We start from the raw sequence: 26,201 nt of genomic DNA on the forward strand, positions 1-26,201 counted from the left end.
AGGGTTTTCACACCTTCTCTCTACAGTGTCACACTCAGAGGTGTTAACTGCTAACAAGCATCAACATAAACACATGATGCAATCGGGACATTAGAGACAAACCACTCGTCAAAGTTTGACTTTCAAGCTTCTGTGATGCAACCTCCAAACTTCAACACATGATGTAACTTGATTAAAGATTCAGTTGAACCTGAACGTGATGACCACTCACAGGTGAACAGAGTAAAGCTGAATATTTTTAATCAAACAACTCTTTATGTAACGAGGAGTTCTCAGTAGTTAAGACGTGGACAGGTGTAGACACCTGAGCAATTCAGTGAAGCATTACATTGTTATGACCACAAACAGGTAACTGGAAGTTCAGTTTTCAATTCAATTCAGTTTTATTTGTATAGCGCCAAAGTCGTCTCAAGACTTTACAGTGTTTAAGGTTTAAGACCTTACAGAGAATAATGATACAAAAAATCATATAGAAAACCCAACAATCCCATTTGAGCAAGCTTTAGGCAACAGTGGAGAGGAAACTCCCTTTAGAGGAAGAAACCTCCAGCAGAACCAGGCTCATAGTGGGCGGTCATCTGCCTCGACCGAAGTCTGAGTATCCACTACCCCGATCACAGGAAACAGGTTTCCTGTCTACTGTGACCGGATAACTTGACTGTTTAGGGAGTAAATGGTAAAATAGAGCACAACAGAGCACAGGAGGTCAAAGGTCAAGTTGGGTACAGAACAACTGTCACGTGATGGCGTCTGTCATTTTGGTGTCTGGTGCCAGAAGAATTCTGGCAATTTCAAGACACACCTCCACACCTGTCCAGGTGTACCCTGCTGCAGTTAAGATGATGGATGGCCCTGCCCGGGGTTGGGGGGCTGTTCGGACTCTATGGGAGGACTGGGACAAATGATATAGGTTATAAAGTAAAGAGAGACATTTAGGAAATCAAATGATCTGGCCATGAATTATATTTATATTAGTAAGTAATTCACCTTTTATTCTGATTCGAATTCATACAATTCAATTCCAGCTTCTTCCTGTAGTTTGGGGATAAAAACTCAGAAACATATTAACATTGAAAAGTGGGATTCGAATCCATAAGTTGTGTTTCAGAACTTTAGAACTGCAGCTTATTTTATTCACTCTCAGAGTGAGTGTGAATCTTCACTGAGTTCATTAGACGGAGCTCAAACCAGAGAACGTGAAGCCGTCACACATTTTCCTGTTGTACAAGTCAGAATTCATTTCTCCTCACTCCGTGACAGCAGGAGGGTGGAGCCAGAGACCCACACCCAGTGATCTGTGGGGAGACAGAAGTGAAGGAGTGACCCCCGTCTATTTCTCTCCCTGTTGCTCTGTCGCTCTGCTTCTCTCTCTGTGGATGTTGACTTGCAGACCGAGGACCAGAAGTTAAAGGTGTTTGTGCGAATTAGGATTTAAAGGCAGCAGCTGTATTCATGTCATACTGTTTAAAAAACTTAAATGTAAAGTTAAAAATAGAAAATGTCCAAAAAGACCTTGATCAACTCAGTGGGAAAAAGTGCAGGTGCCTGAGCAGCACCTGGGGTGTTTCTGTGCATGTGTCTGGTGACATCAGAAAAGTGTCTGATGGAGGAAAGTGAACTCTGCTTCCCACAGCTCCTGAACGCCTCCTGCAGGAGGCTGAAGCGTCCTCACTCTGAGGTTGTGCTCATTAACTTCCTGCTGTCCTTCATCTCTGTGGTCACTGCTGCTCTCAACCTGCTGGTCATCATCGCCATCTCCCACTACAGGTAGATATTCAACTCTCTGCTTATCTTGCTTTAGACAGTAATGTGCACCTGATGATCTCCAAGGAGTCGACAGTGTGAATAAGGTCTGGGCTGTGAACGTGTAGAAAAACAGAAGCTGACGTTAAACATGTCGACAACAGGAAAATGGAAACTGAAATGATTTTACCACAATCTAGTTTGTGTCTTTGCCAAATGAGAAAAATGTGTCTGAAGTGTTTCTTCTTTCTTTGTGTTTCCTCACAGAAGTTCAATGTGATCTAAAGCATTGATCATTGTTTTTTATAATTATCTGTGCAGATCAAATCATTTTATCCCTGTTAAAACTCCCATGTTTCAGTAAGTCTTTTACTACTTTTTTGATTTAATTTTACTTTTTCACATTTGTGCTTCACATAACTTTACTGTTATTTTTCTTTCTCCTCATTGGTTTAGATTTTTTTCTAAAATCCTGGACTCAGTATCAGTAAGAGATCTTTGACTCTTCACATTGTCTACGTGTCTTTTTAAGGCAGCTCCACACTCCCACCAACCTCCTCCTCCTCTCTCTGGCTGTCGCTGACTTCCTAGTCGGGCTCCTGCAGATACCTGTTGAAATCCTGATTTTCAATGGCTGCTGGTTCCTCGGTGACGCCGTGTGTGTTGTGAATGCCCTGTTAGGTTACATTACTACTAGTGTTTCTGTGGGAAACATGTTGCTCATATCAGTGGACCGCTACCTGGCCATCTGTGAGCCCATGTATTACCCCACTAAAGTGACTGTATCAGCAGTGAGGCTCTGTGTCTTTCTGTGCTGGATGGTTTCTATTTTCTACAGCATCTGGGTTCTGAGGGATCTTCTCAAAAAGCCAGACAGGTATGCTACCTGTTACGGAGAATGTGTAGTTTCCATCAGTTTTGTTGAAGGAACTGTTGACTTTTTACTGAACTTCGTCAGTCCCATTACCGTCATCGTCGTTCTCTATATGAGAGTGTTTGTGGTGGCTCTGTCTCAGGCTCGTACCATGCGCTCTCACGTTGCAGCTGCCAAACTCCAATGTTCAGTGACAACTGCAAAGAAATCGGAGCTGAAAGCAGCCAGAAATCTTGGGGTCCTGGTGGCAGTTTTTCTTCTGTGCCTTTCACCATATTACATCTACAGTGTTACAGGTGGGAACAGCTTGGACGGCATCTATCAGATCTGGCTGCTGTACTTTAACTCCTGTCTGAACCCTGTTATCTACGCTTTGTTGTACCCCTGGTTTAGAAAAACTGTAAAACACATAGTCACTCTTCAGATACTGCAGCCTGGCTCCTCTGATGCCAACATACTGTAGAGCAACAATGTGCTGCATTTAAAATGACCATCAGTTATCACCATCATCATCACAACAGTAAACAGCTTCCAGATTTCTGAGGTTATGTTTTTACAAAAGTCTGAACATCCACAAGTCTCCATGTTTCTACCAGTAAATCTGAACCACACACTGTCAGCACAGTTAGTCTGCTACTAAATGAAGGAAAAACACAACACAGTGAGTACGATGGGCATTTAATAGAAGACTCTGTAACACTCTGTATACAACATGAAATAAAGCTCTCAGTTGTTAGGAACATGAGTGAGTTCTTAACTTTCTGATTGACGTTTCCAGCATGACAAGTAAAAAACAAATGAAACGCTTTCATGCCATCTATACATTAAAAGCCACGTAAAGTTATTTTTGAAGCGAACGTCTGGGTCCTGAACTCTGTCAACTTACAGTGTTCAGGACTTTGTGACACAGTGTAGCTGAGTCAACTAAACTAAATCTGGTCATTTAGCCGGAAGAGGCTCAAATGTCCGTAACACTTGAGTCAATAACAAATCTCCTGAACTTAAACTGTGGTAATTTATAAATGTTGTCATTCACATACACAGGAAACTGGTCACCTCGGTGCTGTCAGATCTAATCGACCGAGTTCCACTCTGATCTAGACTGTAGAGTTTTGTTTTTTTTAGCCTGGTACCAAAGGGCATTTATAATTATAATGGATTATTAAAAAATAAAAGAAGTTTCCTGTCCCATCTTTAAATGATCAGTTACAGGAAAAAACTCACTATGTACAAAATATATAACCAGGTCACTCTATACCCACCAAAATAAAAGTCCCTGCTCAATCTAACTGCTCAATCTAACTTTCTTATATTTACATGCTCTAAGTGTTTGGGAACTGATGAGGCCAATCACTTTAATTTATACCAGTTTAAACACAACTACAGATCGCCTCCTCATGACCCCCACAATCAGACTGAGAAGAAACTCACAGGAAAGGACAAAAAGAGGGGGTGATACTGAAGACACATCACAAAGTGTTTATGTTCTCTACAGATGTTTCATAAGACATCTGAGACCAGGATCGGGTTAGGGTTAGGACCCTTAGACGTGTGTTACGTCCCTTTCTTTATGCACTGTTCAGTGTTAGTAGCATCCACATGAGAAGGTTCCCTTCTCTTCTCATCTGCCTCACTTTGAACCAGGTGAGGAGAGAGTTAAAGAAGTCTGAATCCAGGAAGGCCACAGGCCCAGACCGCATTAGCTCCAGGCTTCTCAGGCAGTGTGCAGACCAGCTCAGTGAGGTGGTCCTGTACATGTTTAACCTGAGCCCCAGGCTGGAGAGAATCCCGGCCCTGTGGAAGACCTCCTTTCTGATTCCACTACCTAAAACAAACCTGAACCACTACAGACCCGTTGCCTTAACCTCTCACCTGATGAAGACCACAGAGAGCATTGTACTCGGCTACCTCTGCACCCAGGTGAGCTCAGCACTGGACCCGCTGCAGTTTGCATATTGATCTGGTATCGGGGTGGATGAACCCCACATCGCTGACAGGAAGAGACAGGAAGACTCTTAACAAGGAGCCCATTACTCCCCCCTGTCATTACACTGTACAATATATCACTGCACTAACACACAATCACACAGTGAATATGTAACTCAAGGTTTTACACAATATTCAATACTCAGAATCTCAACCCCAAAGCACTGTAAATAGGAACAAATGTTTTTCTGATTGATCTTTTTGGGGCTTGTTTCTGTTCACTCTGCTGCTGTAAACACAGGATTTTTTCACTGTGGGACTAATAAAGGTCTTATCTTACAGATTTCTGTGAAGACAGGAGAAAAGAAGGTGGTTCTGTTGGTTCTGAAGTCTAGAGTAGAAGGAATAATCTGGAGTGAGTGGACATACTCACAAAGTGGACCTTCACATGAGATCAGGCTCATCGTTGGTGGTGTTTCTGGATCAAATCTCCAAATTCACTGCAGATTAGTTTCACTAAAAATCCTTATTCTCACAGTTTTACTCAGGATGACGACCCTCATCACATCCTTAGTTCTCAAGGCTCATTTGATCCCTGCTGCTAATGTTTTCCTGTCTTTAGTTTCTCCTGTCCCAACTTGTTGCTTGCTTGAAAAATGTTGCTGCCATCAAAGTGAAAATTAGCTTAGATTAAAAAAAAAAATCAGTGACTAAATTTAACATGACATTTTTGTACTACTTCATCTATCATCTGTGGTTTAAAATAGTGTTAACAGAAACAACATTCAATTCAGAATATTATAATAATAAATAGTGAAATATTTATTCTGTTTTTGATATATTTACAGTTTATCATTAATCAGCATCTGAATGTATTACTATCTGCTTAATTTCAGACAGTTTTCTTTTAAATTGCTTTTACTTATATATTTGTATATATATATTATATTATTGTAAATACACTCCACAAATACATTTCATGTGTTGAAATGAAATGAAAAGTAAAACTAAAGACCACTGATGTTTGTGTATTTAGAGTATCATACTTTCTGAGTAACTTATAATATATCAATTCAATGTAATAAATATAGGAAGTTTATTTGTCTCTAGAAAAACTGATAAATCAGTCTCAGTATATTTTCTCCCTGCAGGTGTCGCTGTTTGTATTAAAGCGCTGTGACGTGTTTCCGGTCGTATCATGTGACGCTCTGTTTCCGGGGTGAAAGGTGAAGTTTCTCTGTTTGAATGTTTTAAAAACAACAGGTTGTTAGCTTCATCTTGTCCAGATAAACGAAGAAACGCGTCCGACTGTCAATTTTAAATCGCTCAAAACCTTCGAATTGTGAGAGTTTGTCAGTTTAACTCGTCTCATAACTTTATCCGCTCCAGGTACGAACTTTATTCACTGTTTGTTAGCATTCTGGCTAACAGGTTAGCTAGAGGCAGTTCCTGCAAAAACGGACAAAACGTTATAACATCCCGGTTCATAATGAAACAGTGGTGACGGCAGCGGTTCGACCCGGTTCTGTTTGGACCTTTAACCTGCATGTGGTCCGTTTGTCGGTGTTTTCAGTAGCCGAGGAGATGTTCTGCTGTGTCTGCAGTTCAACCACAGGATTAAGGCTCAGCAGTAGCGGATAATTACCGGTACCGGTACCAGAGTACCGTCAGCTGACACGTTTCGGACATGTTTGAGGCTTTAAATCGTCATGTTACATCAATGTCATTGGGTTCTACGCTTTAGTTCAGCTGGTTTCTTTTTTGTAGCGTTAAATCGGTCGGCAGTTATTTACGAACCCCAGGGTTGGTGGTTCGATTTCCGCCTCCCCCCGATTCCTGGCCACTCGTCGAAGTGTCACTGGCGCTGAACGCCGAACCCTTGGCGCCTCGAGGGGGCAACCTGTCCACAAGTGTATTGTATTTGTTTTAATAATAATAATAATTCAGATTTTTAATTGTTCATTGAGTCTTGATTTGAACAAAACATCTGGGGGTGTGTCAAAACAATTCCTAAGCTTTCACACATTCGCTGACCCCCCCAAACTCCTCCTTATTCAGTTCAGAGATTACCGGGACGATATCCTGCGAAACCCCAAGTACAAAGTCACCGTGATGTCCGAGTGAGCCCATGTGGGAACACAGCAGGGAACAGTCCGGACTATTCACAGAGAGTTAGTTATTCCACACAGTTAAAAACCGGCTTTCTGTTGTGGGATCACGCTTCTTTCCTTCAGGAAACCAGAGCTATTTACTTAAAGAGTGGTTTTAATCATTCTAATCTAGAGACGTGCTGTCAACAAAAGACAGTTGGTTTCTGTGGTGTACTTTTTTGTGTAACGTTGTTCCTCCTCCTTACTCAACACAGCGACCTTATTTATTTCAGGAAACTACAAACTTTCTGTCAGAATCTCCATATGTCTATTGTCTGCTCTGCTGCTGGACTCACTGAGTCACTGAATCACTGAAGACCAGGTCCACATGTCGCCATGGATTCAGAGCTGCTGATTGGCTGGCAGCGGGAGAAGGCAGAGCTCAAAGGGGAGGTGTGCCGTCTGCAAGAGGAGCTGGCAGAAAGTAGAGCTGAGAGAGAGGAGCTGGAATCCAGGAGCAGGGCTCTGAATGACCGGGTGAGGAGACGGGAAGACAAGGGAAGGAGGTCACGTGATCATCAGCGTGAATCAAAACATCACTTCTCTCTCTCTGTTTCCAGCTGCGCCAGTCGGTGTCGCCCTCGCTCGCCCTCTCTCTGCAAATGGAGGGTGAGCAGAGGGTATGGAAGAGGAGGGTGAGAGAGGGGAGAGAGAAGGAGGCCAGACAGGCTCTGCTCATCCACCGTCTGCAGAACAAAGTGAGAACATAAGTACAGAGACCAGAGGACTAGTAGTATCAGTGTGTTGTAGTACTGACTGTAGTGTTACCTCAGGTACTGGAGTACAGAGATCGATGTCAGCAGTTGGAGCTTCAGCTGCAGGACGAACACAAACAGCAGCTCAATACGGAGGTCAGACTCCAATACTACTACTACTACACTACTGTGCTTGGTACTATGGGAACAGTGCAGTATTCTAGGTGCTGATGTACCCCTGTTCTGTTTTTGTCCTCTAGTGGAGGATCAGAGATGAACACAGTGACTCTCTGGAGAGCGCCCTCATCAGGCTGGAGGAGGAACAACAGAGGTGTGTGTGTGTGTGTTTGTGTGTGTCTCTCCTGTTCGGTGTGTCAGTCTCACCTGTGTGTTTCTCTTCAGGTCGGTCAGTCTGGCTGAGACCAATGCCCTGCTCTGTGAGCAGCTCAGCCAATCAGAGAAGGCTAACCAGGGCCTGAGGGTGGAGGTTCAGAAGCTAACAGATGATTGGACGAGAGCAGTGGCAGAGATGGAGCAGAAAGAATCTGATTGGCTGAGAGAGGAGGAGGTCTGTTGTTTAATATTAAATTCAGTTTAGATTTTTCTACATTATCTAAGTAACGTGAATAAGTCTCACAGTACGTGTCCTCCAATCAGCTGTGCATGTGGAGTGTAGTTAATAAAAAATAATGGTAAACGGGTCAATGTCAAAACACAACACTTGTTTATATATAAAATACATTTTAACAAACTTTGCAATTGTACATTATAAACTGCTCTGACTACTACCTGGATGCTAAAACCTCCAAAACCCTGTGTGTTTCTTTACGTGCACTATGCTAAGAAAACCTTTGTGGAGTATTTTCAGGCTGAAGTGAAGTTTTAAGAGTTTTTCTGTGTTCAGCATCGGTCAGATCATGTGGGTCAGCACCAGGCGCAGTTGCTGTCGGTCTGGAGATCGGCAGTTGCTCTGAAAAGACACTGTCACACTGTCAAAACAGCCGCAGACAGGTGAGTTTGTAGAGAAACGTTAAAAGGGTCAGGTTGCAGTGTTGAGAAACACGAGTTGAAGAACTTGCTGCTGGTTGACCAACCTGTCTCTGTCTGCAGGGATCTGTGGCAGCTGAGGGCAGAGTTTTCTCGCCTGTCCTCCTCTCTCCTCTCCAGATGTGAGTCAGTCGCCTCCTCCCTGCGGTTCAGTGCTTCTCACCTCCAACCCTCCTCTTCCTCCCCATCTGTCCATCCTCCTCCTCATGTCCCCTCTGACCTTCACCCATCATCTCTCTCACCTCCCCTCTCCTCCACACTCTTCTATCAACCCCCATTATCGTCGTCTCCTCTCTCCTCCACGCTTGTCCTCCCTACCCCAAAGATCTCACCATCTGAGCCTCCTCCAGACACTTCCACCCTGGGAACCTTCTCTTTGGGAGAACTGGAACACAAAGAGGAGGAGGAGAGGATACAGGAGGAGAAGGAGCGAGAGGTGTGTGCACTGCAGCTTCTCCATGAAACTGAAGTTTCTCAGCTGAAGGAACGGTAAATCATCCCTCATTCTTTTCCTGCGTTCATTCTACTTCAGACTGTATTTAATAGTTTACCATGTTGACCTCTCTCTCTCTCTCTGTCTCTCTGTTTTCCTTAGGATTGCAGAGCTCTCTCACTCACTGCAGGCTGAGCAGAATCAGCGGGAAAAGAGAGAGTGGGAGGTAGAGAGACACCGAGAAACGGAGAGAACCCTGCAGTCTGTCAGTCAGGCTGTAATTCGACTAGTGAGTCTGGAAACACAATGTGATCTCATGTTAGTTTTTTAAATCTCTAACAAATATTAACTTCTTACAGGAGTCCTACACAGAACATAACATGTTTGTAATGTCAGCTACCTGTTGGAAACCATCTTGATCAACTATGTTAATGGTTTTAGGTAATCATCATTTAACTGGATGTTAAGACATAAGACATAAGATAAGTCACTCATACACCTTTTGGACCAGCACGAACATGGTGCCAGTGCTGGATCTCAGTTGGTTAAAATTGGGAACTGTTTAAGAACCGTTTTTTCCACAGGATAGAGAGCCATCATAGATCCAAATCATGACATCACCATGTACGTCTGCATAGCGCTACTTCTTTACCTTCACAGCATTGCTAACTTTAAGGCAACAATAACCACTACAGTATCAGAGTTGGTTCTGACTCTGTGAGCCTAAACCCACATTCATACACTACTGGTATTACTATTATTATTATTATTAAGGTTTTAAACAAAAGGCTGGAAAAGCTGTTGCGAGGTGGGTGTTTTGGAGGTTGCTGCTGACCAGCATACAGTTAAGAAAGCACACAGGAATGAAAGTTTAGAGCATCTGCGTCATTCGCTCTTGTCAAGTGGTCTGGTTGATCTTTCATTAGAACGTCACTCATCACTGTTATTGTGTTGTGTCTTCAGTCCAGAGTCCTGAGCAGCAGCAGCACTCGACCTCTGTGTGTCTTCTCAGACAGTGTCCTCAGTCTGGACCGATCCTCCCTGCTTTCTGCCCTCTCTTACACAGAGAGCGCCCTGCAGTGGAGAAATCAGGAACTGCAGGTCAGTCCCACACAGAATAGAACCGGTTTCTACCGCAGCTCAGAGGTCATGATAGTGTTAAAATGAATGTGGTGTGTGTGTTTTAGGGTGTAGAGTTATCTCTGCGGCGGCTTGGTGAAGAGAAAACCGCTCTGCAGCTGCGACTGAGCCAGCTAAAGGAGGACAATCAGCAGCTGCAAACAAGCTCACAACATACACAGCTGGAGCTCACACACACTCTGGACATACTGAAGAGGTATACACTGTAACTGGGTCGTAGTTAATGTCTTTTATGACGAGGTGTCTTTAATGCCTTTCCTCCCTTATTCATTTTATATAGAATAGCCAAAATATTAGAGATGTCTTAATGTAACACACTTCAGTATGACCTCAACAATTCAATTTAGAAACGTTACTCATCAATTATTATGCAAACTCAAAAGCAAATGCTTAAAGCTGAGGCTGTAAAAACTGCAAAAAATGGTGGAGATGATGCAGTGAGGAGTGAACTAGAAAATTTTCCATCGCCTCTAATTTTTTACTGTGAGTAGAGCAGCTGATCAAGAGATCTGAGGGGTCTGCAAGTAGAATCCAGGATGAAGAGATGACCGATGCAAACTGGTGTCAAACCAGGCACTGAATCAAACTGGTAACCAGTTCAGAGAAAACACTGAGCAGTCTCACTGCTACATTTTGACCCAGTTGTGGCTCAAATTAAATGTTTACTAGTGTCCTACTGTGGACGAGGGTGACAACAGCATTTCGGTTTGATAAAGACACTTTTCTGACAGCTAACACATGCTTCAACATGCCGATGACGGCTTGTTGAAGCCCAGAGAGTTTGCACATGTGGCATCTGCTGAGAATGCTGCTGCTGCTTCCTGCACTGTGATATGCAGTATTTTAATCACTCGTGGCGGAAGGACGGAGAGTTGCTGATACAGCTTAACTTGTTCAGAGTGGAACTCATCCAAACAATGGGGCTCAGCTTTCTCTTGTTCTGTTCTCTAGCGTGTCCTGCAACACTCTTTAATGTTTCTGTATGTCTTTCAGGGAGCGTGAGGTGTCCTCATCTCTACGTCTGCAGGTGGATGAGATACAGATGAGAGAGGAGGAGGTGAAGAGGGAAAATGACAGACTGAGGAGAGAGAGAGAGCGACAGGAAGAGAGAAACAGACAGATGGAGACAGAATCACACAAACGGTACTCTTAATAAAAATCCACTTTCTAAAGTGATTCACTGTTCATGAAATAAGCAGCAGCTTATATAATACCAGAAAAGTTTTTGTTCGTCTTTGTTTCTGTGGAGAACTGGACATTTTCCACACAAACACCGGAGTCGAGTTAATCTCAGATATTGAATTGATGTTTGGCTTTAGAGTTGAGGTGGAGTTGTTGGAAAACGTCCAATTAACAGAGAGAAAAACTCTGCACCTTATGGAGATCCATGTTCTGAAGGTAAGACGTCAAGGTTTAGTTCACTTAAATTATTGTTAGGCTCTTTTGTTTTTCCTCTTATTGTTGTCCTGTGTCCTGAAGGGGGCTTTGGAGAGAGAGCAGCTGGAAAAACAGAGAGCAGAACAGGAGACTGCTGATGCCAAAGATGCCCTGCAGAAGGTACAGACATCAATGAGCTGTTTTCTGGTGGTTAGAAAAATAATGTTCCCCAAGTCTCTTAGTGTGGTGAATGTGCCGATACAGAGTCAGAGCACAACCTTAAAGTCATCCTCCCCTTCCATTGTTTCACCTAACAAGTCTATTCAGTCCAGGGGTGGAGTGAAACCAACCTGGAGGATAAATTAGTGTCTCTAACCAACTATCTTTAGACTGAAGAAGCTACTTGATAAGTAGTGAAACGTTTCAACCTAATAAGAAGGTAGTCCAGTTACCGGGACTCAACTTCCAGATAAAGTTCAACCTGCAGGACAGATGTTGTGTGACTGTGTTTGCTTTATGTCAACACTTGTGCTGATGTTCAGAAGTTTGTCCTCCATTTTTGTGAGATGTCATATCCTAGAGTGAGAACAGGTGACGCTTTAGACTAAACTCTGGAATATGTTCTTACATCTGGGAATACGTTAACAGAAAAATGAATACACCCAGCAGATAAGTATTTCTCCTTTTCACATATCTGTCATGGGGTAACAGGAACTGTTTGTCAGGTTAAGTTGTATGTGAACATGAATAATGCCCTCCTGGTAAAACTGGGACGTACATGTTTGTGCCCCCTCCAGGCCAGAGAGTTTGTGCTGCGTCTCTCATCATCTGAGTGTGTGTTAAAGCGGGAGGTGGAGGAGGGACGGGACGCTCTGGAAAAGATGGCCGCCCTGAACTCAGCTTTAGCCTCAGAAAAGAAAGAACTGCACAAACAGCTGCTGGAGGTAACACTGCTACTTTACCACTGGCTCGGAGGCTCCTGAGCAGGAGACCTTTACTTCATAGTAAGAGTGTGGTTACGTTGCAGGTGGAGTGTGAGCTGTCAGACAACCAATCACAGCTGCAGGCTCTGAGGTCAGAGGTCAGCTCTCTGCAGAGGGAGGTCCAAACCCTCAAAATGGACTGCACCGAGCTCAGGTGAGTCTGTTTGTACCTGAATTCTTAAATGTTGAATTTAACCCTGAATGTACCCTCTAATCGGACCTTTAATTCTGTGAATGTTAGAGCTCATAGAGCTGTGGACACAGAGGTCATCAGACAGCTCAGAGAAAGAGAGAACAAGATGGACACAATAATTGAGGGGAAGGAGAGAGAGTTGTTCTCCCTGATGGAGGAGACCGAGAGGAATGGACGACAGCTGGAGGAGGTACAGAGGGGGAGTGAGTGACCTGCCATCATGTGACCCAGAAACACATAAAGACTTGTGTGATCAATCGTGTGTTTGATCCTCAGCTGTCCTCCCAGCATGCCTTGGTGTGTGCAGAACTAAAGGAGGTGCAGGAGCAGCTGCGGCAGGCAGGTGAGGAGATGAGGAGGAGAGAAAGACAGCAGGAGGAGGAGCAGAGAGATAGCAGGAGGCTTAGGGAAGAGCAGGAAAGTCTACAGAGACACCGGGAGCAGTTGGAGGACGAGCTGCAGGAGCTCAGGTACAGAATCGCAAAACTCTTTAAAAGATAAAGTGGCCAGAAAAAGTATTTGAAGCTTTTGGAACGACTCCTGTATAAAACGGTCTGATTAGCTGTGGATTAGACCTGCACCTGTGCAGTAGTCATCAGATCCTCACACAAACTGTTCCAACATCTCGAAGCATAAGAAATCAAAACTTCCTGTTCATACAGGTGTATGTATGTATGTATGTAATGCACCAGACATTCTCTGTCCTTCTTTGATGCAGGTCTTTATCAGTGTCTCTTCATCAGCAGCTCAGTCAGCAGCAGAAACAACTCTCACTGTCAGAGGTGGATCGATTTCAACTGCAAACACACATTCACACAGTGCAGCAGGCCAAAGAAACATTACATGGTGAGTGTGAATATTACCATTTAATTCTACCTGTCCTTCAAGGACAGAACAGAAAAACACAACACGTGTAAATGAGCAAAGATTAATTATTGGATTAGTGTTTATGGAAAAAGGCTTTGGCTTCAAAATGCAGTCTGAGGCGCGACTGTACAAAACAGGATTTCTGATTAATCATAAATTTGATCCTATATGGATTTGTAAAACATCAAGAAGAGTCTCTGTGTTTTCCCTTATTTTTTTCAGTAACCCTCAGCAGGAATTAGTCAGGACCACTTGGTGTCCACTAGACGCAGCAGCAGTAGCAGAAATTGTGTCTGTTATTCACAGTAGTTAATTGAGTAAAATGATTCTGCTTTTGTTTGTGTGAAGGTGAGATCGAGTGTCTGAGGGGAGAGCTGGAGCGAGCATTGGCCAAGATAGAAGATGACAGAGAGACAAGAGAACGGAATAAGGAGAAGAATGAGGTGCTGCAGGACCAGGTGGACGGGCTGATGGAGGAGGCAGAGGTGCTGAGCAGGAGGAAGAAAGAAGAGGAAGAGGAAAGAAAAGAGGAGAAGGACGTCTGGCAGAGAGAAAGAGAGGCTCTGAGTGAGGAGCTGGGGATGAGGGATGGAGAAGTGGAGGTGCTGAGGAGAAGGGTTGAAGGACTGATGCAGGAGAAGCAAGATAGACAAAGAGAGGTAGAAAAACTGGGAGAGGAGGTGACGGAGAAGGAGGTGCAAATCAGTCACATGACAGAGAGAATACAGTGGGTGGAGGGAGAACGGGAGAGACTAGAACAGCACATGAAGAGGATGGAGGTCGGGATGAGAGAGGAAGAGGTGAAAAGAGACGAGAGGAAGAGGCAGGAAGAGATGCAGAGGGACAGAGAAATGGAGGCACTTTGTGACCGCATGGAGAGATTGGAAAGAGAGAAGGAGGACAGGGAGGAGAAGGTAGAGGAACTCAGGTGTGAAGCTGAAGAAGAGGTGGAGAGGTGGAGGACAAAGGTGGCAGACACGGAGATTGAGGTTAACAGACTAAGAAGAGAAATCTCCCAAATAGAGGAAGAGAGGAGAAAGGAGAGACTGCAAGACAAAAAAGAAGCGATGGGGAGGAAGGAGGAAATGGAACGACTGAGGAGTGAAGCAAAGAGAGCAGAGGAGGAGTTGGAGAAATTCAGGAGAAAGATGGAAGAATTAGAGGGTGAGAAAGAACAAGAGAAGAATAAGAACAGGAATCTGCAAAAGGACAAGGAGGAAGCCATGAGAGGACTTTTGGAGAAGCTAAAGGAGAAAGCAGGGGAGGTGGAGCAGCTGAGGGTGAGCCTGAGCGTGGCCAAGGAGGAGTGTGAGGAGGTGAAGGAGGAGGTGGAGCGCATGGAGCGCTGCCTGGAACATCAAATGAGCGCTGTGAGGGAAGGTGAGGAGGAGACAGAGGTCTTGAAGAGGCATCTCAGGCTGATGGAGGAGAGAGAGGAGGAAGCAGTAAGGGAGCAAGAGGAGGTAAACGAGAAGCTGAAGAAAAAGGAAGCAAGGGAGGAGCAGTTGGAGGCACTTCTAAGAGAAACTCGGATGGTCCTGGAGAAAGAGAGGAGGGAAGGAGAAGGAAAACATGACAGGCTCTTCTCCCAGGCCAGGGAGTTACAGGAAGCTCATGCAGAGAGTGAGAGAATGAAGAGGAGATTCAGAGAGAGGGAGGAAGCCCACGAAAAGTTGGCTGAGGAGGTCAAGGAATGGCAGGAGAAGGCAGAGCAGACCACAAAGGAGCTAACAAAGCTCCGTCGCATCTTGAAGGACAGAGAGGAGGAATTGCAGCAGCTGAGAAGCACTCTGGAGGAGAGAGATGAGGAGGAGAGGAGAGAGAGGGAGGATCGAAGGAAAACAGAGGAGGAGAGGAGGAGAAAGCTAGAAAACAAACTAATGGAACTAGAGGAGGAAAAGAGGAGTCTTGAAGAAAAAGTGAGGGAGGTGGAAAAAGAGTGTGAGGAGGAGAGAGAGGTGCTGAGGAGAGTCAGGGATGAAATGAGGAGGATGGAGGACAGGTCGGAGGAGATGAAAAAAGAGATTAAAGAACAAAGAGAGAGACTGAAGGAGGCACAAGAGGACAAAAAGGCAGATGAAGAGTTGAAGAGGTCGAGACAGGAAAAGAGGAAGATGGAGGATAAACTGGAGGAAGCACGGGAGAGGAAGGAGGCAGAGACGGAGGAACTCATCAGGGTGAGGGAGGAGAAAAGGATGCTGGAGGATGAACTGAGGGAGGCAAAAGAGGACCAAGAGAGACTGGTGCAGGCTGAGAGAAATCAGCACCTCCTGGTGGTAGAGAGAGGGAGGTCCATAGTGAGAGAGCTGGAAGAGGAGAAGGCAGGGCTGTCAGTTGAGCTGAGGAGAAGGGAGAAGGAGGTGACGGCTCTCAAAGAGGAGGTGCAGAGGGAGAGGGATAAAAAACAAGAAGAGCTGAGGAGGAAGGGAGAAGAAGTGTCAGAACTTAAAGACATGATCACAGAGGAACAAAGTGAGAAAAAGGAGCTGGAGGAGAAGCTGTGGAGGACCGAGGAAGAAGTCATGACTATTAAAGAGGAGGTGAAAAGGAAGGTATGGGAGAATGAGGAGGTGCAGGTGGAGATGATGGCCCTCAAGGAAGAGATCCAGAAGGAGCTGTGCAGGAGGGAGGAGACCCAATCAAACGAGCGCCAGCAGATGGAGGAGTTACAGGAGGAGCTGAGGAGAACTAAAAGAGAGGTTTCTGTACTGAAAGTGGAGATGGAAAGGGAACAAAGGGATAAGATGGAGTTACACGGGGAGCTGGAGAAGGGGAAGGCTGAACTAGAAAAGGAGAAGAGGAGGAGCAAGGACGCAGAGGAGGAGTTGAGGCAGAAAGATGAGCTACAGGAGGAGCTGAGGAGAACCAAGGACGAGATGACTCAAGAGGTGCAAAAGGAACAAAACGAGAAAGTACAAGTACAAGAGACGTTAATGAGAACAGAGAAGGAGGTGATGTCTCTAACAGAGAAGTTGCAAGAGGAGCGGAGGAGGACAGAAGAGGTGCAGGAGGAGCTGAGAGGACTACGACAGAGCATGGAGGTGACGTCGATGAACCTGAGCTCCCTGCAAAATCAGGTACAGTCACAGCAGCATATTCTGTGTAGAAACGATGCTGCTGTTTTTATAGCAGTTGTAGTCAATGATGCTCCAACAAACACAGTACAGAGTGTATAGTCCCCAACGGAACCATCTGTGGACTCCTCTTCTCCACCCTGTGGTGGAGCTGGGGCCTGAACACCTGTTCAATGAACACTCTGTTCCTCTCTGTGTTCCAGCTGTCTGATCTGAGTCGGAGCAGGGACCGAGCAAAGGAGGAGGTGAAAGGAAAGGAGGAGGAGAAGCAGCAGATGAAGGAGGGTCTGAGAGCAGCTCTGGAGGAGATGACCAACCTGAAACTCCTGCTGCAGGTACAGCACATCCTGCCCTGGTTAAAGGCTGGAACATGGTTCATACACACTCAGATCCAGTGGATCCAGTCAGCGTTCACTCTGTAATATACCATCCACAATAACAAATAAACGCTGAACTCATCATTTTATACTTCTGCTCCTCAGGAAAGCCACACTGAGGGAGAGTGTCTGAGGAGAGCTCTGGAGGAGAAGAAGCAGCAAGTCAGAGAGGAGAACCTGAGGACTGCCAGGGAGGAGGTGGAGAAGGAGAGAGAGGCATTTGAGGAGTTGAGAGCCAGAGTCAAGGCCCTGGAGAGGAGGAGGGAGGAGATGATGGAGGAGCTGAATGAGGCTCGACAGGTGAACAAGAAGGCAGAGGAGGAGAGGAAAGAGGCTGAGGAGCAATGGACAAGAATAGTAGAGGAGGTGAAGGAGGAACAGGAGGCGAAGCTGAAAGCTTTAATTAGAGAGGTACAGATGTTGAAGGACAGAGAAGAGCAGATGGGTAAGGAGTGGAGGTCCAGGCTGGAGGAGAAAGACAAGAACATTGAGGACAGCCAGACTGAGCTGAGCAGAGTCCGAGCCGTGGCGGCCATGTTGGAGGAGCAGAAAACGCAGATCTCCTCACTGTCTGCTGAGCGAGCAAGAGAAGTCGAACGACTCAAAGAGAGACTGGAAGAGGAGGACAGACGGGGGAGGAGGAGGAAAGGACAAGAGACGGACAACAGGAACGAAGGAGGACAATGTGGAGAGGTGAGCACTCAATGGAAAGACAGTGTTTAAAAAATATTGGAATCAATCCACAGGTTTTTAATAATTGAATTGTTGATCATATCCTGAGCAGCAAGAGGAGGAGAGGATCTCTTCTCTGGAGGTGCACATTTCATCTTTGCAGCAGGAGAAAGAGGAGATCAGGAAGCTGCTCGGACAGAAAGAAGCTGAGGTAACAAAAGGGTCGTAGTCAGTAGTCAGTGCTCTGGTGAACCGTGTAAAAACAGTTTTCTTCCAAATGAATGTAGGAGCGAGTCGTGCAGAAGCCAGACAGAGTGAGGTGCAGCCTAAGCTCAGCTGCTATCATTACTAGCAGAAGCAAAATACACAACTTCTCCAGAAACCTTGTTTTAACACCTGTGTAAACTGTGAACCATAGGTCACTAAACCGTCAACCTCATTATCTGACGTCACAGACGTTTTCACGTACAAACTGTGGACATTTACATCTAGTCCTTTATCAGACGCTTTTATCCAAAGCGACTTAGAAGGTACAAGGTAAAGGCAGAGTAAGCATAAGGTCCTCTACTGGAGGTAGGTCAGCAGGATTCAGGGCGGGACATTGTCGGGGTTCAGGGCGGCAACAATAACTACCCTGAATCAATTATAGCTTCTGTGACCTGTGTGAATACCTGCTTTGTTGTCGTTGTGGTTGTTGAGTAGGTGTACACTCTGACTCAGAGGACTGAGGAGCTGAAAAAAGACCGGGACAGAGTTCGATTGGCTCTGGAGCGAACTGAAGCAGCTATGATTGGTTACAGGGAGAGAGCCCACCAACAGGAGCAGAGTCCAGGGACAGGACCCGTCTTAGATGAGGTGGGTACAACCAGTATACGCCAGTGTTCATCTGATCCCTAAGATACGTCCGCCTACTTAGACAGAACTAACAAAGCTCCAGGACAGGAGCTCCAGTCTTTATTTACAGGTACTGGCACCTGGGCGTTAGCGTTGTATAATGTCAATGTAGTAACATGTAGTACCAGCCACGGCATCAATTTCATAATGGTAAATGAGCTGTGACGTTTGCTCAGTTGATGCTCATCAAGAACAACATGAACATATGGTTCAACGTAATCATTGTTCCCTAGACAGATAGACAGATGTAGGAAAACCTCCTATATTATTATTGTTGTTAAAATCATACCTCCCACCCAATACCCCGATACACACACTGTACTTAATTCACTTACATCCTGTCTTCTGTTGTCAATTAAAATAAGAAACGACATCTTCTCAGCGGCAGCTGTTGTGTTTTGGTTTCGACGTTGAGAAGATGTTTTCTAACCATAATCCCGTTTTGTTTTGCTGGAGCCCAGCACCCTGTGGAGCCAGTTTAAAAGTCAGAGTTCATCTTGTGTTGGTTTATCTGCACCTGATGGAGGCTGAACTAAACATAAAGAAACGTGTGTGTGTGTGTGTGTGTGTGTGTGTGTGTGTGTGTGTGTGTGTGTGTGTGTGTGTGTGTGTGTGTGTGTGTGTGTGTGTGTGTGTGTGCAGAGTGTGGGCGACAGGCTGGTGGTCCTGCAGCGTGTCGTGGCTGAACTGGAGCTGGAACAGAAACGACTGAACAAGAAAAACTCTCATCTAGAAAACCAGAGAGAAAAACTGAAGAGGGACAGAAACGCACTGAGAGACACTCTGAGACAGGTGAGCGCGCACACACACACACACACACACACACACACACACACACACACACACAGCTCGATATGAACACGGTGCATGATTCTTTATATGTTTCATGTTTTGTGTTTCAGGTGGAGGAGGAGCGTTCGAAGTTCAGACAGCAACTTATTGACAGCAGATCTCAGGTGAGACACACACACACACACACACACACACACACACACACACAACTAAGGTTTTATGTGTTAGTGCTTAAAGCTGTCCTGTTTGTTCAGGCGTCTGCAGACACCACAGAAGAAGAACAACTGCGGCGCAGAGTGCAGGAGCTGGAGCAGCAGGTGAGAGCAGCAGCAAAGAAGAGTTCAGGTGTTCGGGTTGTCAGGTAGATGCTGACTGTTTCCTCCCCACAGGTGAGTCAGCTCCATCTCTCATTGGCTGTGGATCAGCAGCAGAGGGCGGAGTTTATCCAGAAGTCCTCCAGAAACAGCCAGTGGCTGCTCTCTCTAAGACATGACCTCACTGATTCCCTGGCCGCCGTCACGCAGCGTCCAATTCCGTCCGTCCTGGAATCTGAGACACAGCGATTGGACCGCAGCCTACGGGAGGAGGAGGTCAGGATGTCCCTCAGCCAGTTGTAGCTTGTGAAAAATAAAAGCTCTTTGCTGAAGCGTCTGAGCACCAACAAACTGGGTCAAAGACATTCTGCTGGTCCTTCACAGCATGTTACAGCTTTAGAGCCTCTTCTGAGCCACCTTAAGGATCAATGAGATCGGTTTGTGGTTGACAGCGTGTTCTGTTAAATGAGCAGGTCACATGGTTTTAATATTTCCTCTGACAGAATTGAAACGTTCTGTCTGGTGCAGAATAGACAACAGTCGAGTCTATGTTAGCGAGCAGCTAGCCCACCAATGTTTACAAAGATGTTGACTGATCTGCAGAACTGAGCCAGTTTTCATTTGTCGCTGTTCTATGAACTATGAACCACGACTTTTGGAACCTGAATCTGACAGTGGAACCTTTACGGCACTACATGTGGTTTGTGGCTATTTTTGCAGATGAGTTCTACCTAAGTTAGTGAAGTTTAAACTTAAAATGAGATTAGTTGTTTCTATTTATTTAATCTAAGCCAAAGTCAGCACTTTTGCACAAAGGCCTAAGAATTCCTTTGGGTTTGGGACCACAAGTTTCCATCAAAACGTACAGAATGTTAGGTCACTTACCGCGCAGTTATGGAAAAAGTGAGAGCAGCGATTCATCAACAGTTGGTGGAGATAATTCATATTTATATAGTTTCACTAATTCGTGTGAGAACGGTCCCAGTGTCGCCGTTGACCCAAACAGACTTTTGATGCTGTTGCTGTCTTATGCTTATGAAGATGACATTTGGCAGTCTGGAAAGGGAGCACCCCCTTGAATTTGCACTTTCCCACATTTAGCTTTTATAGATAACAACTTCTCCAGCCGAGTTTTGTAATATAGCTACAGTCAATATAATGGATCACCTTTAGTCATGTTTGCCGAAATACTTTGGATCAAGACGAGCTCCTCTGCAAGTGTCAGCTCTGCACAAGCACAGGAAATGAATTGGTATATAATCAGTTACTGTACCTACAAACCTGTAATCAGGGAACTTAAGTTTAGCCAGTTTATCTGCCATGTATACTTGTCAGCATTGCAGGATGAAGACTGCAGACACACACTGCTCTGCAAAGTTCACATTTCACCATTTATTTTATTGTATTTAGTTTGAGAGCGATGTGACATACATAAAATGTTCTAGTTTGAAATATAAAATGGAATAAAAAACAGTAAAACTGAATTTATAAGGATCCAAAACACGCAAGTTACTGATCGTTATGGAATAAAGGTTCGACTTCACTCGTCTACTGAGTTATTTATTGTGCTATATTTACGTTGTTTAAATGTTGAAGTCAAATCCCTGAGCCAGGAAACACTTTTTCTATGATGTCTGGCTCATGGTTCGGTTGTGTGTCTGTGTACCAAAGCTTTTATAAGTTACCCTAGTTATGTCACATACGCCCCTTCTTAACCCTCTACAACTTTCTCTGTTTTTGCATAAAAATGAACTAAACCGTGGTCACGTTTCCATGTAAATACTACATTTAGAACCCAATTAAAGAAGTGAGGCAAAAAGCTGCACATCTGTCTGCATTTATTTTGAAACTTAAATCTAATCTAATATCTGTCTGACAAAAGTATTGATCCCGTACTTTTAGGAGCTGGTGTCACCCCCTTCGCAGCGTTAACCTCAATCAATATTTGTGGTGATTGTAGTTTATAATTCAGTTGGTTTCCTGCATGAGCTGCTTTTAAAGCTCCAGCTTCTTTCAAAGTATTTCTGTAGGATAGACTTCGGCTGACTCAGCCATTTCGAACATTGTATTTCTTCTTCTGTTTTCACGGTTGCTGTGTTGCTCTGTGATCCACTTCCTGGGGAGCTTCACTTCACAGATGGATCCCTACACTTTCTGCTGTAGAATTGAACACTGTTACACAGCATTCATCTCTGCAGTACACTGAGGACATTTACGATTTTTACTGTGCTGTGTACAACTCGATGTGTTAAACAGCAGGAGGCACTTTGTGTAACATTTATGAAGACTGCATTTGTTGTTAAAAAGGAAAGTGGCCAATGCAGAAACGTGAAAAACCTCGGAAAAGAGAAACCGTTTGCTCTGGGCTCATGGTGACCTCTTGGACCCGCTCTTGGTCAAAACCACGCAGGGACGTTAACTGTGGTGTGTGTGAACACTTGTACAGTCTGCCGATGTGAGCCTCTAACAGAGAACAAGTCTTAGAGATGACGGTAAACACCCTTTATAGTTTAAATGTTTTTAAGTGCTCTATCAGTTTTCAGTTTACTCCGTTGTGATCAGTTCACTGAAATTGTTTTTCATTTACCGCTTTGGCACAGGACACCTGGCAGTATTTGTTTTGGACTTAAACAACATTTCTCAGGGATAAAGTTGAAACAACTGGAACTGGTGATGGAAACGTAAACCTGTTGACTGTCGGAGCAAATCCAGTAGAATCTCATTGTGTCTTGTAAGAGATGAACGTTCTACTCTGTTGTTGTCGTGAATGCATGTGTAGAGGAAATCTGCTGTTAACAAGCAGATGGATTTTGACAGATGAATTTGGACACAGGGCTTTTGGGTCTATACATTTTAGAAACTTGTTCATGTGCTTAGCTGCTTACCCAGACTCAGCAGCTCATTACATGTCTCATGTGTCTTTGTCCTCTGGGCACTGAACAACCCATTAGCTGCTGTTGACTGTGTTCATGACTTTCTGGTTAGAAACTTTTCACACCTCCTCACATCAGTGTGACATGAAGACACAACGGCAGTCAGAGGTGTTAACAAGCTTCAACGTAAATACATGATGCAATCAGCACAATGGAGGCAAATTGATTTTCTGTCTTTTTCCTTTTAGTTTTACAAACTGTGATGCAACTTCCAACTTTTGACTCATGATGTAATTGTTGCTTAATCACAAAAACATGCCGTACACTTATGAGCCTAAACATTATAACCACTCACATTCATATTCATATTCTCTTCACAATGGCACATGTCAAGGACTCGGATACAGTGGAATGAGTTGTCACACTGTTGTAGTTTCCTGGTTTCTGCATTAACTCTGATCTGATCTTCAGGGGGTAGCTGTGGATCAGACCTGAACTTTGGACCAGTCTTCCTCATAGAACTGCTTCAGCTCAAACAGATTTTCAGGTCTGGTGTGGAACTCTCTTTTCACGTCGTTCTACAGAATCTCTGTCGAGTTGAGGTCTGGTTCTGACTGGCCCGCTCCAAGCGGCACATTTTGTGTCTCTGAACTCATCATGGCATCATCTGCGGCACCAGGGTTAGGGTTTGGGTTTCTGCTTCTTCAGTTTGCAGACAGACACCCTGACATGTTGCTTAGCAGTGACCACGCGTCCGGCTGTGAACAGACAGGCTTTAAAACATCTGCTGGTTTTTCTTGGCAACAACCCCAGTTCATGTATGTAATGATCTGTGATCTGCACGGTCCCTTGACCCACTTTTATCCAGTGAAGCCTCGTTTTATCTGGGATGTATGATTCCTCTGCTGAAGCTTCCCTTCACTGTCTCGAACACAGGCGACGCTGCTGTGGACGCACTTCTTTATTTTCGGGTCAGGTCATTTAGTGTCAGTACTTGACTTCACAGCGAACATACTAACATCTTCCGGCAGAGTCACAGAACTGGACCCTGGTTTGGAGCCTGCAGAGCATAAATTGATGGAGTGAAGAACTGGTTTTGCTTGTTTTCCCTTTTGAATTGATAAAATCTGATATTTTAAGTGAATTTATATTGAAGACATATAATTATTCATTTTACTGCCACACAGTCAACTCTCACTGTAAATGAAAACATGTTCATATTCACACATCTTTGGAAAAACATCATACGAAATATGACCCATTTCGTGGGCCTTATTCTAATGCGCTCAGTGGCAGATGGTGGGATGGGGCACCTAGAAACTTTAGCAAAGGAGGAGTGTGATTCCTAGAGCGAGGGAGGAGGGAGTTTGTGTCTAAAGCAGGAGAGGAGATAAATGAGCTGTAAGACAGAGTTTGGTCTGAGAGCTGTCCCAGCTCAGCAGCCTTTCCTCTCTCATGATGGAAGAAGCTGAACTCTGCTTCCCACAACTCATCAACAGCTCATGCAAGAGGCCGACGTCTCCTCACTTTGAGGCTGCGCTTATTAATGTGCTGCTGTTCTTTATCTCTGTGCTCACTGCTGCTCTCAACCTGCTGCTCATCATCGCCATCTCCCACTACAGGCACAGTGACACTGTTGTAATTTACAGTAACAAGTGTGAGCTCAAAGGAGAACGAGACTGAAGTGATGCTCACATATTTTATGTTGTTAAGAAATGTGTGAAAATTCATGGGAATTTGTTTCTACTACATTTAATTTCTTACAAGCGACAGTTTTTCACCTGCAGTTTGTTGTCTACAGGTCTACAAAGTCCACTGCAGCAGGTTCACTATTACTAACATCTTGGTACTGATTCTAAACTGTGTGAAATATTTAAGTTAGAACTTGGAGTTGATATCAGATCCAGCATTTGTACTTGCATATTTATTATCACACTACATTTGTTTCTGCTTTGGATCATTCCCATACGTCCAGAAATATTAGTTAAAATCACATTTATCTGCAGGGTTTTCAGTTTTCTCAAGTTTACGGAGGCAGACGTGTAACAACAGCCTTTCAAGTCTTTTCTGAACGTCACCTCTTGAACCTAATTTGAGGAGTTGTACTTCTAGGACACTGTGGTTGTGTGCTGTTTGTGTTTCATTGCACACAGCTGCTCCTCTTGAAGATTTTATTCATGATACATAGTGATGCTTTGTCTCCCTGCAGGCAGCTCCACTCGCCCACAAACCTCCTCCTCCTCTCTCTGGCTGTCTCCGACTTCCTTGTGGGCTTCCTGGTAATGCCGGTGGAAATCCTCATGATGGGTTCCTGCTGGGTGCTGGGTGACCTCGTGTGTGCTCTGTATTTCTTCCTACCCGTCATTCTTATCTCTGCCTCTGTAGGCAACATGGTGCTTATATCAGTTGACCGCTATGTGGCTATCTGTGACCCTCTGCATTACTCCACCAGAATAACTCATAAAATAGTCACCATCAGCGTTTCTCTGTGTTGGACATGTTCGGTTTTCTACAGCGTTTTCCTTTTGTATGATAACTTGCAGCAACCTGGCAGATATAATTCCTGCTATGGAGAATGTATGGTCAACATTAATGGAAAGGTGGACCTTTTTGTCGCCTTTATCAGTCCCATTACAGTCATCATCGTTCTCTATACGAGAGTATTTGTAGTGGCAGTGTCTCAGGCTCGTGCCATGCGCTCTCATATTGCAGCCACCAGTGTTGATCTTTCAGTGAGTCGGTTGATGAAGAAGTCTGAGTTGAAAGCAGCCAGGACTCTTGGTGTTGTTGTAGTTGTGTTTCTGATTTGCTACTCTCCATATTACTGTCTCTGTCTGACAGGCCGTGACATCTTGATTGGTTCTTCAACAGAGGCTTTCATGAGCTTTGTGATGTATTTTAACTCCTGTCTGAACCCTGTGATCTACGCCTTGTTCTACCCCTGGTTTAGAAAAGCTGTAAAACACATAGTCACCTTTCAGATACTGCAGCCTGGCTCCTGTGAGACCAACATATTGTAGATATGTTAAAATGAGACATTTCTATACAATTAAACTTTGCACGACCATGTGTTTTGTTACCATAACAACCTTAATGTACATTTTCAGGAGAAAATGGGTATCACTGCAGTTTTACAAGCGGTTTCATATGTTGAATGTTCGTGTGTGACCATATCACCCACATTTAGCTGAGTTGTAAAACTTCCCCCTCGATATACACATAGTAATATGCCAAATTTATATTTTTGTAACAATTGAAATGAGTAAAAAAATCTAAACCTCACTGCTGTGTCTCGTGTAGCTGCTCAGTAAACAGACATCTTTAGGTCTCTTTGTAGGTGATTACTGGAGGACAATCAGGGACACTCATAGACTTATCCTGAAGCCACTTCAGTGTGGTCTTGACTGTGTGCTTTGGATCTTTGTTGTGCTGAAAGGTGAACTAACATGTAATTACCACATGTAATAAACAAGTAAATAAAGAGAAACTAATGCAGCGCTTTGAACCAGTTCAATCTGGTTCCAGACCGGAACCCAATTATTGCTGCTCTAGAACCAAGAACCACTTGCATCATGGAGCAGGTCCTGGACTATCATCACCAACAAGGTCAACTAAAGATCTACTGTAAGGAAAGAAAGTTCAAAGTTCAATTAGCGATTGATAAAACATTGCTGCTAAGTAGTTGGTTAAAGAAAGGCTCACATTAACATTCAGTTTGAACAACAATCAAATGGACTGAAGGGAAACGCTGTTCTCAGAACAAGCAGCAGTGTTTGT

General features: G+C 44.4%; 3 protein-coding genes across 3 annotated transcripts; all 3 read left to right on the forward strand.

The window, feature by feature from the left end:
- Window positions 1-1,595: 1,595 nt before the first annotated feature.
- Window positions 1,596-3,080, forward strand: LOC113173202 (trace amine-associated receptor 13c-like). Its single transcript, XM_026376591.1, has 2 exons — window positions 1,596-1,767; window positions 2,276-3,080. The coding sequence occupies exons 1-2, from the start codon at window positions 1,604-1,606 to the stop codon at window positions 3,078-3,080; spliced, it is 969 nt and encodes a 322-aa protein (XP_026232376.1). The 5' UTR covers window positions 1,596-1,603.
- Window positions 3,081-5,775: 2,695 nt separating this feature from the next.
- On the forward strand, window positions 5,776-21,467 carry si:dkey-230p4.1 (trichohyalin). The gene is made up of 28 exons (XM_026376579.1): window positions 5,776-5,932; window positions 6,927-7,170; window positions 7,254-7,391; window positions 7,467-7,544; window positions 7,649-7,719; window positions 7,791-7,956; window positions 8,293-8,399; window positions 8,499-8,924; window positions 9,031-9,157; window positions 9,832-9,969; window positions 10,056-10,204; window positions 11,002-11,151; window positions 11,328-11,406; window positions 11,488-11,565; window positions 12,183-12,329; window positions 12,413-12,522; window positions 12,610-12,751; window positions 12,838-13,031; window positions 13,280-13,407; window positions 13,777-16,505; window positions 16,706-16,837; window positions 16,985-17,572; window positions 17,664-17,762; window positions 18,254-18,406; window positions 19,088-19,237; window positions 19,348-19,401; window positions 19,492-19,554; window positions 19,627-21,467. Exons 2-28 carry the CDS (start codon window positions 7,030-7,032, stop codon window positions 19,852-19,854), a joined length of 6,765 nt encoding a protein of 2,254 aa, XP_026232364.1. The 5' UTR covers window positions 5,776-5,932; window positions 6,927-7,029; the 3' UTR covers window positions 19,855-21,467.
- Window positions 21,468-23,882: 2,415 nt separating this feature from the next.
- LOC113173235 (trace amine-associated receptor 4-like) lies at window positions 23,883-25,774 on the forward strand. The gene is made up of 2 exons (XM_026376635.1): window positions 23,883-24,046; window positions 24,634-25,774. The coding sequence occupies exons 1-2, from the start codon at window positions 23,883-23,885 to the stop codon at window positions 25,442-25,444; spliced, it is 975 nt and encodes a 324-aa protein (XP_026232420.1). The 3' UTR covers window positions 25,445-25,774.
- Window positions 25,775-26,201: the final 427 nt, after the last annotated feature.

Source organism: Anabas testudineus, chromosome 21 (assembly GCF_900324465.2).
Source record: "Anabas testudineus chromosome 21, fAnaTes1.2, whole genome shotgun sequence".
Taxonomy (NCBI): domain Eukaryota; kingdom Metazoa; phylum Chordata; class Actinopteri; order Anabantiformes; family Anabantidae; genus Anabas; species Anabas testudineus.